General features: G+C 36.4%; 1 protein-coding gene across 1 annotated transcript in view; it reads right to left on the reverse strand.

Annotated features, from left to right (window-relative positions):
- The window catches only part of LOC116266885 (phosphatidylserine decarboxylase proenzyme 2-like), a 39,835-nt gene that overhangs the window by 23,227 nt on the left and 930 nt on the right, over nt 1-15,678 (reverse strand). The window contains exons 3-7 of the mRNA XM_031648337.2: nt 13,500-13,524; nt 6,693-6,752; nt 6,444-6,512; nt 5,315-5,407; nt 5,152-5,202 (exon numbers count right to left, since the gene is read on the reverse strand). Coding sequence (XP_031504197.1) covers nt 5,152-5,202; nt 5,315-5,407; nt 6,444-6,512; nt 6,693-6,752; nt 13,500-13,524 — 298 coding nt within the window. The remainder of the gene's footprint in view (nt 1-5,151; nt 5,203-5,314; nt 5,408-6,443; nt 6,513-6,692; nt 6,753-13,499; nt 13,525-15,678) is intronic.

A 15,678-nucleotide genomic window follows, 5' to 3' on the forward strand; every position in this document is an offset into this window, starting at 1 on the left:
TTATAGAGGCCGAGGTAAGGGCAGACAGCAATTTAATGGAAATCAGCCAAAAAGTTCTTATCAAAATCAAGGTAATCGTGGGTTTAGGACTCTAACTCGACGAATCAGCCTGTAGTATGTCAATTCTGTGGCAGGAAAAATCACACAGCGCGCCAATGTTATGATATTCCCAAGGCATTTGCTGCTATTGCCCTGGGACAGCAACCTACGAACACGGCGTGGTACCCGGATACAGGCGCTTCTCATCATATGACTGCACAAGACCTTCTCTCAAATAAATCAGATTATATGGGTACGAATGGTGTGATGGTCGCAAATGGATCTAATGCTCGTATCTCCAACATTGGTAATGCCTCTATCTCTACTACGGAGACAAAATTCAATTTGCCTCAAGTTTTCTATGTTCCTGGAATTGCTTAAAATCTGCTATCTGTAGCAAAATTCACTAGAGACAATCACTGCTTTTTTGAATTTTATCCTCATCAATTCTTGGTTAAGGATATGCAGACCAGACACACACTTCATCAATGACTGAATAGGCATGGGCTTTATGTCTGGACCTCATCGTTGGACTCTCAAAGTGGGAAACGGACTGGTGTGCAGCATACACGAAAACAATCCTCAAGATATCAAGCATTGTCTACTTTAGCAAGGAATAAAGATGCCACGGTTTAGCACTATCGTCTTGGACATCCTAGCTCTAGAATATTGAATCTTTTGAATCAGACATCTTCTTTGTTTAAACATTTTCAGCATGCTGATTTTTGTTCTAGTTGTGTGGTTGGAAAAATGCATTGCTTACCATTTGCTAGTTCCAATAAAGTTGCTAATTTTCCTCTTGAAATTGTGGATGCTGGTCTATGGGGACCAGCTCCTCAGGTCTCTAGAGAGGGATATTGGTATTATTTGTTGCTTGTTGATGATTATTCCAAATTCCCATGGATCTTTCCTCTCACCAAGAAGTCGGATACTTTCCAATGTTTCAAAAACTTCAAAAACATAGTTGAAAATCAGATTGGATGGAAATTAAAAATTTTTCAGGGTGATGATGGGGGAGAGTTCATGAGCCATGAGTTCTCTCAATTTCTCAATGATCATGGAATTAAAAGGAGAATATCTTGCCCACATACCCATCAACAGAACGGTGTTGTCGAGCGTAAATCGACATGTGCTTGAAACTGGCCTTACCATGATGTCTCATGCTTCACTAAAGGATTTTTTATGGTATGACACTTTCAAGACTGTCGTACATGTTATCAATCGACTTCCTTCTTTTCAACTTGGGAAGAAGTCTCCGTATGAAATGTTATTGAAACACAAACCGGATTTAAACATCTCCATGTGTTTGGATGTACATGCTATCCTGCCTTAGAGACTTATCGGTTGAACAAGCTAGCTCCAAAATCCAAGGCGTGTGTTTTTATTGGATATGGCATTTGCTACAAAGGCTATCTCTGTTATGATCCAATATCTAGAAAGACTATCATCTCTCGTCATGTAGTATTTGATGAAGATCATTTTCTATTTCCAAAGAAGAATTTTTGTGCCCCAAGATAGCTAAATGACTGCTAGAGGAAAAATCATCTCCAACAAACGTGTCACATAATGAAATCATTGAGCTGCCAAATCCTCTTGACGGCACACTACCTAGACAAGAAGATGACCAAGTGATCCCTCAACAAGATTTGCATGAGACATCCAATGGTGCAGAAATTGAGAATCAAGTGACATCCAATGGTGCAGAAGTTGAGAATCAAGTGCCTCAACGCACTCACCACATCGTGACCAGAACACAAGATGGCACAAGACGTCCAAAAGTTCCTTTCTCTTTTCTAGCATCTCATTCTCCTGGAGCAAGTCAAGTAGACGAAGATTTGCTGCAAGGTAGGTTGCACCCAAGTTGTCACACCATATTTCTGGGGTGAATCAATTAGGCATGTGCAACTCTTGAAGGATTTGTTGTGGCCAACTAATTTTAGCAACGACTTCCGCCAGGGCTTTATATTCAGCCTCCCTACTAGATTTAGCCACTGTTCGTTGTTTGGATGAACTCCATGAGATAAGATTAGATCTAAGAAAGGTAAGATACCCACCAGTGGATCGACGGTCATCTGGTCACCCTGCCCAATCAACATCAGCATACCCAGATAACTTAAAGTCACTCTTAGTAATATGAAGGCCAAGATTTAAAGTGCCTTTAAGATATCTCAAGATTCGTTTGACATAGCTCCAACGCTCCTCAGTCGGATCATGCATAAATTGGCAAGCTTTATTTACTACAAAAGAGATGTCAGGCCTTGTAAATGTGGCATATAACAGCCCCCCAACTATACTCCTATAAGTAGAGGGTTCTTTGAAAGGATGTCTGTTGGACTTTGATGGTGTGGAGTTAACCATGGCAGGGGTAACCATTGGTTTTGCTTCTTCCATATTGGATCGGTGAAGTAAATCTTTAATATATTGGCACTGAGATAGAACTAAGCCCTTTTCTGTTGTACCAATTTCAATACCGAGGAAGTAGTGAATGCATCCAAGATCTTTAATAGAAAACTCTGATGCAAAGGCAGATATAAGATTTGTGAACATAATTATTGGAGCTTCCTGTGATAATAACATCATCAACATAAATTAGTACAAGCGTAGTTTGATTATTGCCATTAGCAATAAATAAGGAGGAATCTGCCTTGGAGTTATGAAATCCTAATTTTTTCAAATATATCCTCAATCTGTCATACCATGCTCGTGGAGCCTGCTTAAGACCATATAACGCTTTCTGTAATTTGCATACATAATGTGGTATATGTTTATCTTCAAATCCTGAAGGTTGCATCATATATACATCCTCTTGCAATGTTCCATGATGAAAGGCGTTGTTGACGTTTAGTTGTCGAATGGTCCACCCACGACTTACAGCAATAGAGAGAACTAGTCGAATGGTAGTAGGTTTGACCACAGGACTATATGTCTCAAAGTAGTCTACCCCTTCTTGTTGACTATAGCCCTTGGCGACCAATCTAGCCTTGTGACGAACAATTGATCCATCGGCATTGCGTTTGAGTTTATAGATCCATTTGCAGCCAATAATATTTTTGTCGATTGGTGGTGGAACTAAGTCCCAAGTTTGATTTCGATGTAGAGGAGACATCTCCTCATTCATGGCACTCATCCATGTGGCATTGTGTTGAGCTTGCTGAAAAGTGTGGCTCATACAAAGCATATAGAAGTTGATTTTCATTTCGTTCGGGAGAACGTCGCAAGGAAAGAAATTCAAATCAACTTCATTCCTTCTAATGAACAGCTTGCAGACATTTTAACCAAGTCTCTGCCAGGACCTCAATTCACATTTCTTCGGGACAAGCTCAATCTCCTTCCCATAGAGATTAGCTTGTCGGGGCGTGTTAAGATGAAAGGAAATCACGATCAAATCTCTCGTGATAAACTTGACAAAAATAGTGATGAACAAGATAAAGAAAGAAGAGATATGCTTGCCAAATCAAAAGCTGAAAATCAGCCATTATGTAGGCAACCATATCAATTCAAATGTAATCCCACATGATTAAATAGTGGAACTTGCATCTCTCAAAATAGAGAAGTTGCAGAGTTGTGGATGTAAGCGTAAGGCTGAACCACGTTAAAAAATTGTTCTTCCTTCTTCTTCTAAATTTTAACAGACAGGTGACTATACATGTCTTATACAGCCACATGTTATCAATCTACATAGGAAACAAGTCCTCATGTGTTGGACCCCACGTTCAAGTTGGCTGTAATACCAACTATAACAACTCAATTGAAAACTAACCTGTATACCTCGTATGATAGATCACTCACCCTTAGCGATTTAAGTTTGAACCCAACAAGGCTATAAACCAAGACAACCCAGTTGTGCAAGACAAAAAATACAACCATATCAAGGTTTTCCAAAGCTTTTGCTATTGGATTACTTTCAAGTATTTCCACACAATATAGGGTGCTATAGTTTAGTGAAAAAACAAGTATTTCTGTAACAGCTCTACCAAGAAAGGAAGAGCTACACTGCTTTTCTATTTCTTTTGCTGTGGCCCTGTTAGCTGGAATTTTTATAGCCAACATCAGTACTACAGAACTAGGATGTTAAGAAGCCTGGTCAACTTAGTCAGCCTGAATCAGACGGCCTAATTGTTCCACTTGTCATTGTATGTTTTATTTAATTAAGTTAAAAAATAGTTCATGCTTCAGTTTAATTTGATTCTCATTCAAATTAAATGCATGTTGTAACTTGTACGTGTCCAGATTTGTGTCTTTTCTCTCTTAGTGTGTCTGCCTCTACGTAACACACACACACACACACATATATATATATATATATATGTATATATGCACAATGCCAAATATAAGTTTTTATATGCAGTGATTGCGACAGTATGAGCATGTTGATCAGAAATTACAGGGACTTACAACTAAAACAGAAGTTATCAACTCAAAAAAACAAAAAAAAACTACCATATGCCTTTCTTCCAAAAGGTTCTTTATACATTTATTTGCTAACCATCAAGCCATATTGGTCAAAAGGATGATGTCAATGCATACTAAATGCTTATATTTTTTCTTGTGCGCACACACACACACACATAGAGAGAGAGAGAGAGAGAGAGAGAGAGAGAGAAACAACAAAAAGTGTCGTATACATAGACTTATTGAATGGTTGGAGACAAAAATTCGTGGAAATTCATGAAATATGTAAAAACTAGATTTCTATTTCATAAGGTGTCATGTATAAAGTTACATTTTTAATTTTTTAAAGTAATAAATGTCAACTTTTGTGAAAAATAATTTTATACATGGCACCTTATCAATCAACAATTAAGTTGGTCAAATGGCTCCTCAATTTTTATTTAGTCCACACCTTTCATTAACCTTATATATAGGAGAACTTGGTATTGACTTCTAAGAACCCTAACAACTAAGTCTACTTCTCTTTTCATTGCATATCCAACAATAAATATTCAATGAAGGGTACAAAGGGTTGTCAAGGTTACTAGGATCGTAATTCTCAGGATCTAATTTCTCTAAATATATGTACATGTGTGTGAGAACAAAAAAAATGCAGAAATGAAGGGGAGAAGAAAGTTGAAGCAACTTCTTCGACTTAAAAGATCAAGAATTGATACGTACCCCTACAGCCAACAGGCGCTTTACAAAGCTCTTCTCCGTCACAGATGGATTCTACCATAAAATTGAATAATGATGAAAAAAGACAATGAGACACTAAATATTCTGCAAAACAAATATAAGTCTATAAAGAAACTAACTTGATAAAGCAAGAACATAAATGTACCTCGATATCATATGAAAGGGAGACAGTACCGACAACTTTTGTGGGACAGGATGGATCAACCAAATCAACTACTTCAAACTCATGATAAGAATTCTATGCAGGCAAGACATGATTAGTAGCATGGTCAAGAAGAGCAACATAAGAAAAAACAGTAATAAAAGTGATACTAAAATATTTATAGTAATATCCTAAAAGCAAAGCAAAGGAAAGAATCACAGATAGCGCGACGAAAGAATTTAAAAATACTAAAATAAAATAAATACCAACTAAAACCACAAAACTAGGGAATGCTGTTCAGAAAGAACTTCAAATAATAAAATTGCAAATGACTTCAACAACTAGTAGCAGCTCAGTATAATTTAGAAGTTCGAGGCAGAGAAGATAAGAGAAAACAATGTTATCTGCATGCATTTTCAGGAAAAGCACCACAACAGAGAATATGCAATTGAAACGGCACACAGCAATATTTTGAGTAGAAGACATGGAATCATTGATGATATTATCATGCTGAGAATTTGGCAAATCATCTAATGGCACAACTTTGTAGAAACTAAAATTAATAATATAGTGAAGCTATATCATATGGGTGCTTCTAAATGGCTGAGTGAAGCTATGTCACATGGGTGCTAAATGGCTGCCGCAGCTGTGTTGCACCCATGTCGATGCTGGTGCTTATCCGGCACAGCACGTTCGCAACTGGGTCAAAACTGACCATTTCAAATGTGCATATAACTAAATTATCTTTAATACAAAAAAGTTATATATAAATATAAATAAATAAGGCTACTAAACAGTTAAATAACTATGTAACAAATTATTTATATATATATACACACACACATATATATACACCCGTGCTGCACCCGCACGCAAATGTTTTTGAAAAATTGCAGCATCCGCATCCGCACCCGCGCCCCCAACTCAGGTGACATAGCAGTGAAGTAACAATTTAAATCATGTAAGATATGTTCCTTCACAGAAAAATGAAGCAACAACATGAACCGAGAAGTGACCAATGGTTCAAACTCCAAAGCAGTATAAAATATAAATAACAAAATAGTCAAACAGTTGAAGGAAAAAAATATCAAAAAGAGCCGTAAAAAAAATTGGGAGAAAGAAAGAAACTTACACGATTGAAAACATCTAGAAGGTCAAACTCACAATAACCAATAAGATTATTTCTGGAAAGTCTGTTTGTCTGCACAATCACCATAATAATGCAATAAATTAGCTCCACTACTTGGAGAAGGAATGCATGGATAATGAGGTGTGGGACAAGAAACAACAATCAAGATGGTGTTTTGCAGGCTGTACACAGTTAATAACCTGTCCAGAGTCAGGCCATCATACAGGTTAGTGAGAGTCAACAATCACATACCTCAAACACTGAGACTCGAGCTATATGAGCACCATGCTTTTCCAGTGCAATTTTCTTCACCTGAAAATATATCATAAGCAACAACAGCTAAATCTTCATCAAGAAACAACAGCAGGATCAGAACCATCAACGTATGTGACCTTGTAAGCATGATTAGCAAATCCATGGCAGACAAATAGAGATCGTGAACTAACAAGAAATGAAAGGAAAACAAGAGAAAAACATGTGCTTGTTGGTGCAATAAAATCTTGAACCATGATCTCTCCAAACATATAACTTCATAAGCAATCTTGAATAAACCATGTACCTAATTCTCATAAGCACCAAGCCATAACAACGACCCAGCTATGTCATACGGATACTGCTCAAATGGAACAGTACCCATACTGACCTGGTACGCTGCTAGATATGGTCTGCATAAAGTCAAAATTGTATCAGGTACAATCAACATACCCTGGATCGTTTCCATCCATTTTAAGAGTTAGTCAAAGCTGACCGAGTCTTTTTTGTTTTTTCCTCCGAAATTTAGGGTTTTTTTTTACTGTTACCATGCATATGCCATGGCCATACATACTATTTAATACTATAATAGTGAAGGTTCATGTCTATTTAGAGCTGTAATAATGAAGGTTAACTCTATATGTAACGTTGTAATAATGAAGATAACCAAAAAGAGGCATAACAAAGGAGAGAGAAAGAGAGAGATGAGAGATCACCCAACTACCAAACTTTAAGCCACAGTGCATAAAGACTGGACTAATGAGGGGATTTAGTGAGAAATTCATGTATCTTGATTTCTAAGTAACTTCAATATAACTTCTAAATAAAATTTTCATCATATTCTCGTAGGTCATAAATAACTAAGCAAGTAAAAATCAAGATACAAAAAAAAACAAAAAGAACACTAACAGTATGTTGAAGTTATATATGAATGTAGATACGGCCAAACTCCTGTACCGGGTACCCAAGTTTTTTTGAAAATGCACCATAGCCAATGCCTATGTGACATAGCGTTTGGATTTCTATAATTTCTTAGTGACAAATTTGTCATCCAGCACAACAGACCATGTTTTTGTATAATTTCATAAAGATGGAAATTTTCATGTTCAACATGTCAAATTCTTAGCAGTAGCCGTTTTTATTTTAAAAAATTGTGTGGCATTGAAATGCAAACAGACAGGCAGACATTTTTACCAGCTTATTTACAGCCTAATCAGTTTGATGTGTCAAAAAAATCACCTTTAATTAATCCTCTGACATCATAATCACAACTACTTAAAGTTGAACACTCACTTATGGTTACTCATGCCCCATCCGAGTGAGTGCAGCTTGGATCATAAAGCATAATCTACCCCCATGCATGTCTAGGCAGCATGCCATAAACAAATTGTATGGATGTATATCTCCACAAGAATTATTTACTGTAAGACAACCTCACAAATAAGAAGGGACAGAGCTTCACAAGCTCAAACAATCTGTGTTCACAGCATGCACATTCTAGATACAATGATTTTAGTAATCAAATGCTTGAAAAGGGGAAACTTTAGAACAAAAATGGATGTCTTATGTACACAAAGATTGAGGAGAGGGCTAACCACTGGGTGAGCTTCCAATGGACAGAAAACTCGCCATTGGAGCTAGCTAAAACAGCTAGTTCTTTGGTCATTTTGTAATGAAGCAACAGCCCTCCATTGTAAAAGGGAAATTGAAAAGAAAAAAAAAAAGAGGAGATGTACATGTTGGAATGTATGTGTCCAGATTTATATATTATATTATATTTTATATTTATATATATATATATATATATTTCATATATTAGTCAGCTAATATATGTCTTACTTACATATATATATATATATATATATATATATACATATATATATATATTTATATATTTATATAAATATATAATTCTTGTACTTAGGATCTTTATGTAATTTTTCCTTTTGTTTACGTATTTTCTTTGTTATTTTCTGTTTTCTTTTTTGTTTTGACCTTTTTGACTTTGACTGTGAGTTGACTAGCCCCAACGGCTAGATTTCTAGCCGTTGGAACTAGTCCAACGTCTAGTTCTAAGGCTTCTTGTGTAGCCCCCCTCTACATAAAGGGTGACTATTCACATGCTTTTCATGGGCTTTGAGGCCTGTTTTTCTGTTGTCCTTTAAGATTCAGCAATATAAATTTGTGCACTTCTAGTTTGAGGTTTTTCTTGTGTGAGTTCTTGGTGAGGCTAGTGCCCTCAAGTTTATTATATTGAAGCATCTGTAGCCACTGTCCAGCTCTGGTTTTCATTGTATCAGAGCCATTGTTTTGGCTTTAGGTTTTCGGACTTTTGAAGGCTTTGGAAAATCAGATCTTGCTGCCTGTGACCGAGGAGTTCACCAACTGTTTGGTGAAATTTCTGAGAAGATGACTTACTATTTCTTGCGGCTAAAAACCTGCCTTCTTGCCGGAAAAACTGCTAATACAAGCACCTGTTTAGTGGCTTTGATACTGTCACAAGATTCTTTTGCTGCTGATTTCATGGATATCTTTCTCCTTGAAGCTCAACAACTTGATCACATCATATAAGACTGAATTCTTATCTCCTACCGCTTGGGGGGCTGTGGATTATTTTTGCTGCTGAGATCATTTCTTCTTCACCTGGCTAGCAAACTTTATTTGTCCAAGTAAAAGATCTCTCCAAGGAAATTCTATAATTGTAAGTAGATTACCTTTGTTGACCTTGTTCAATGGATGAAAAAGTTTCCCCTCTTCCCTTTCCTAAACTTGCATCAGCAAACTATATCCAATCGGCTAGAACTATGGAGCATTTCATCTGTAGTAAAAACCTTTGCGGACTAGTTGATGGGACGAAAATTGAACATTAATTAGTCTTGACCAAAGTTGTTGATGGAAAGGCTAAAGAATTGGATGGAACGGAAAGGGAAAAGGTTGTGACTGAGTATAATAAGAAGTGGGACGAGTGGAAGGTAGGCCATCACAAAATTATTACATGGATATTGACTTGTGTAGACAATGCTACTAGTGGGCAGATTTCAAAATTAAATTTTGCTCAAGAAGCATGAGAATACTTAAAGAAAACTTACACTATGAGGGACATAGTATATATGCATAACATTCAACTCAAGATTCACAATCTCCAACAAGGAGACAGATCCATTAAAGACTATGTGGCTGAAACGGATCAATTGTATGATGAGTTGAGCATGTTTGAACCACATTGGGTTGATGGACAAGATCTTGTTTTAAGGGAAAAGCAAATCCAACGTGATAAATTTTATAAGTTTGTCATTGGTCTAAGCCCGAATTTGATGATGTTAAAACTTCCTTGCTTCATTGTCCTAAAACATCATCTATGAATGATGCTATTACTGAACTTCAAATGGAGGAGAATCGGCTAAACCATGATAGAAAAAACTAGCAATGTTCTTGCTATATATAGGCCGGGGGGCTACTTAAAGCCTTGTCGACCTCCACATTTCAAACGATCAAATCAAGGAGAAAAGAAAAAGATTATTTGTTACCATTGTGAAGAAGAATGACATATTAAACATAAATGTTCAAAGTTAAGAAGTGTTGACAAAAAAAGCAATGTGGCTGCTTCCATCCAAGAAGAAAAGAAAGAATCAAGTTCTTTTCAACTTGATAAACTCATAAGTGTTCTCCAACCAAAAACTCATTGAAGCCATTCAACCATTGCTAAAGGGAAGAGGTATACCTTCAACATTGGGAGCTACTATTGTGTCTGCTTTATCAAGTAAGTCTTCTTGGATTATTGATTCAGGTGCATCCTTTCATATGGCTCCTTGTGGATCCCTTCTCACCGAATGCACAAAAAATAATTCATATTCCTTTGTGAAAACAACTGATGAAACTCCTCTTGAAATTAACTTTATTGAAAATCTTGATCAAACACTTGAATCAAAGTTTTAAAATTGCCCCCAGTTAGATGTATTCTTAAACTGAACTTCAATTTGCCCAAATAGCTGACCTTGGTTTTGATATAGTTTTCTCACAATATAAATGTTTGATACAAGACCATTTATCCAAGAAGACGATTGCGGAAGGTTTTAGGACAAACGATCTCTACTACATTGATTTTTTGGACCTTTCAAGACCTTCATGCAATACCATCAAGAAATGTGATATTCAAACTTGGCACCAAAGGCTTGAACATTCAAATTTACATAAAATGTTTCATCTTCCTTTCTTGGAAAAACATTGTCAAAAGACTTTTTGTTGTAATGATTGTATCAAGGCAAAAATGAAGGTCTTACCTTTTGATAATTGAAATTTTGTTGCCCAAATATCTTTTGAATTGGTGCATTCGGATGTGTGGGGACCCACACCTATTATGTCTAAAGGAGGACTATTATATTATGTAATTTTTGTTGATAATTTCTCAATGTATGTTTGGGTTTACTTTCTCAAAACACAAATCAGAGGTATTTGTAAATTTCAAGAATTTCTATAACATGATTAAGACCCAATTTGACACCAACATTAAAATCTTTAGAAGTGATTTGGGAGGTGAATTTATTTCAAATGAATTTAAACAATTCCTAAAAGACAAAGGCATCGTACATCAAAAATTTTGCCCAAAGACTCCACAACAAAATGGAGTGGCTGAACGAAAACATACACATTATTGAAACCGCAAGAGCACTTCTTTTATCCAAAAATGTTCCTAAAAATTTTTGGGTTGAATATGTTTTAACATCAACCTACTTAATTAATAGAATGCCAACCAAAATCTTGAAAAATATCTCTCCATTTGAAAGATTATACAATATTAAGCCAAATTATAATAGACTTAAAGTTTTTAGCTACAAATTTTATGTTTTAAGTGACAAAAATGAAAAACTTTCCTCAAAAGCTATTAATTGTGTGTTCATTGGATACTAGGAAACACAAAAGGGGAAGATTTTATTGTTGATGATGCTTTTTTGCCAGCAATCACACGTTCTATAAAAGGATAAAGCATGTACAGATGGATTGTCACTGTTCGTGAAGAGTTTCTTCAGAAAAACATTGACCTCTCCTATGTTCCATCTAAATATCAACTAGGAAATTCCTTTATAAGGCTTTTGTTGTTGCCAAGTTTCAATTTCTTCTCGACAAACTTTCGGTCATTGCACCGTAAGTTTGAGGGGGGTGTTAGAATGTCTGTGTCCAGATTTATATTATATTATATTATATTATATATATATATATATATATATTGGTACTTAGAATCTTTATGTAATTTTTCCTTTTTTTAAGTATTTTATTTGTTTCTTGTTTTATGTTTTCTTTTTTGTTTTGACCTTTTTGACTTTGACTGGGAGTTGACTAGTCCCAACCGGCTAGATTTCTAGCCACTGGAAGTAGTCCAACGTCTAGTTCTATGGCATCTTGTGTAGTCCCCCTCTATATAAAAGGTGACTATTCACATGCTTTCCATGGGCTTTGAAGCCTGTTTTTCTGTTGGACTCTAAAGATTCAGCAATACAAGTTTGTGCACCTCTAGTTTGAGGTTTTTCTTGTATGAGTTCTTGGTAAAGCTGGTGCCCTCAAGTTTATGATATTGACGCATATCTAGCCGCTGTCCAGCTTTGGTTTTCAGTACATAAATGCGATGACATTAAATGGAACATTGTTCTTAAATCTACTAAAAGCTAAATGGGATCCTTTGTTGACGCTGGTTCAAAAGCTATATAGCAACATTTCATACTTTGCAAACTGGAAAACTTTTCTTCTAAACCTAATAATGCTAAGGTTGGGCATTGGGCCAGATACTCTGGCCGGGCCTGAGCACTGCAGTCATCCTGACGGGCCAAGACTTTTCTGATTGAGCCCAGCCCAACGAGTTAACGAGTCAGGCCCAGGTGCTAAATTTGGGTGATAAGAGTTTTTTTTTTTTTTTTTCATTTTGGTTGTTCAATGGTCACTTGTTTACCAGCCAACCCGGTTTCTATAAGTGTCTTTTTAACTGGCTTTCCTAAAACTTTTCAGATGCAGGACTAAAATGGCATGCATTTAAGTGCCTTGGAAAAATAGACAAAAAGAACTACAAAAGGACTACAAGTTTAGCCATGCACTGCATGTTTTTGAGAAGATGAATGAGGAAATGCATTATAAAAAGAGGACTTGCTTCTACCTTTTCTCCATGTGCTCCTCTAACAAGCATGTTAGAGAAAAATATAAATATATCGGGCAGGGTACATGGACCCCATGCCTATTGAACCATGGGCCCGGCCCAACAAAACTGTTGGTCTTTTATGAAAATCATGCGGGCCTGATGCCCAGCTCTAATGCCAGTTTTAAATTTCCAGGATAAACATTAGATCATCTTTTTGAGTGTTGCTTGTGATGTGGGAGGTATTTGTTAAAGCATGCTTTGGTCATTCCAACAGAAGATTCCTCAGATGAGCACTTATGTGCAGCTGATGAAGATGAAACAAATTGCTTCCTTCATTTGTATATTTCCCATTAGAAAATTACCTGTTTGCAATCATCTTCCTGTTTATTTTTCTGGTGATTTTCATGGTAAACGTGTCCTGCAGTCTGTGCTTGCAAGTCCAGTTACTTTCCTTTAACAGTGGCAGGAAGAGGCTTATATTCCAACCACAGACACCATATTGCATCAGGGGATGATATGATAGGGACACCACATCGCATCAGGGGATGATTGTCACAACAAACCAACTATAATAATTTGGCAAAAACTAAATCTTTTTGTGGTTAATCATAATGTAAAGTTACATGAAGCATTCCTTGTAGATACTCTTATTTCTAAAAACTTAACGCTACTGAAATACTTACAGAATTCCAAACCGGCCGAGCCGTCCTGCACCATTGGAACATCGCCATCCATATACATGAAAACCAGCAGAAAAGATGATAAAAGGTTAAACATTTGACATATAAGATCATTACAATTTGGACCAAATAACTTCAAGGCTACCAGTATCACTAGATGGAAATTCAGCATGTTAGATACTCACAAAATCACATCTGCATTACAGCATGCTATACAGAGAGACAGTTGCCCCAAAAGAAAACAGAGAAACAAAAATGCTGATACGAGTCAGAGGCAAGATAAAATGCCCAAAAAACTCATTGAGGAGCCCAATCAAGTTTTAATTGAAAACTGTGGAAACTAATAAAATGGGAAGACAATTGCACAAGGAATCAACAATCAAAAGATATCACAACCATTAAACTATGTCACATGGGTGTGGGTGAGGGTGCTGGTGCTGGTGCCAGTACCGGTGCTGGTGCTGGTGTGGGATGCAGCAAGTTCCAAATAAAAATAGGTACGGATGTAGCGAGGGCATATATATATATTATATAAGTAAGTTTATTTGTCTATATTTTTAAACTTTTTTTTATCAAGGTTACCTTAATCTCATACAAAAATTCAAAATTTTTATTAAATAAAATAGTGGAGAAGAGAGAGAAGAGGGAAAAAGGAAGAGGGAAGGCCTAAAAGGATAAGAGAAGGAAAAAAACGAGAGAAAAAAAGAACGAGTGTGGTCAGCAGCACCCAACTTGGTGCCATGTCGGGCCACAACCACACCCAAGTCGACTCGGTGCACCACCATACTTGGCGCACCCATGTGAGTCTGTGACTTAGTGAAACTGAAAGATTGAAGCTGAAAAAACTCTATTCTAGGTGCTCAAATTCATTAGACAACCTGCTCCGATGAACAATCAAAAGATATCACAACTATTAAACTGAAAAAAAATTGAAAGCTCAAAAATTCTATTTTAGGTGCTCAAATTCATTAGATAACCTCAATAAGCCATTTCTTCATTGAACAGCGAAGCAAATCAAGCTGAATCATCAAACATCAGAGGATTTATAGTCATCATACGTCGCCCATTTTTACAACATCATTACTTGTGCAAAAACAAACCATCTTCAAATGTTTTCTCACATTCACCCATCATGCCAAGAAAAAGATACACCTGAAGATCCTTAAGATCTGAACCAGACTGAACCCAGAAGTCTTGGTGTGGCAAACTGAACGAAGAAATAGGTTAATCACTGGCGTAACCAGAAAAGAGAGAGCTAATCCCTATTCCCCATAAATGTAGCATAGGGAAGAAAACCATCTTCTTCATGCCAATGTTACCAAACCTTTCATGCCACCATGTCCTTTTCAAGGAAACAAAAAAAATGAAATGAGCCAGAAACCTTTCTACTTGTTTCTGTCCGTGATTAAGTAGAAAGAAAAAGGGGCCGCGTAGTGTACCCATGAGCACATACTTCATTGAAGCCATCAGACCTGGTGGCTGATAGAACGGCTTAACTTTCAAAAACTATGGCCACTTGAAGAGTTATCCTCTTCCCATATGACTCCCTTGAAAAACCTTGTGAGAGGTGAGATACTAGGTAATCCACGAGGCCTCCTACTGCAATATTCCACCCAGAAAGGAATATCAAGTATAATACTTTTGTCATCTGTATGTCATATATGAAGTTGTCACAACAACTCACAAGTATCCAAAAATAAAAGTTGTTTCCTAGATTCTCTTAGCCGAGTACTCTTAAAAAATTAAGATACCATTCACCCAGAAAAATTAAGATATCATTAGAAACTGACATGCTAGGTTTGAATATAAATTTCTGACCAGCCTTAATACCTTGTATCAAAGGTTTGGAACACATCCAATAGAGTCAAATAATTCCCTATGCACCTCCAATAGATGCCTTAGTTCTATTAGTGCATTGTATTTCATTATTAATGTAGTAGGTAAAAAGCAGAGGGAATACAGTTTTATTAATTGCTTTTCTATATCTCATTGCCAATAATTCAGCCAATTAAAACACATTTTATCAACAAGTTTGGCTTACGATGAGGTTTGGCTTACATAAGCAACTAATCTGAAAGGTGGACAACAAAAATGCTTTTACTTTTGAAGCTGTTTTCACATGGCACTTATGAAAACCTATGAAATTTGATTGGCCAGCTAATAATTGTTTGCCATAGTTTTT

The sequence above is a fragment of the Nymphaea colorata genome, chromosome 13 (genome assembly GCF_008831285.2).
Source record: "Nymphaea colorata isolate Beijing-Zhang1983 chromosome 13, ASM883128v2, whole genome shotgun sequence".
NCBI classification, from domain to species: domain Eukaryota; kingdom Viridiplantae; phylum Streptophyta; class Magnoliopsida; order Nymphaeales; family Nymphaeaceae; genus Nymphaea; species Nymphaea colorata.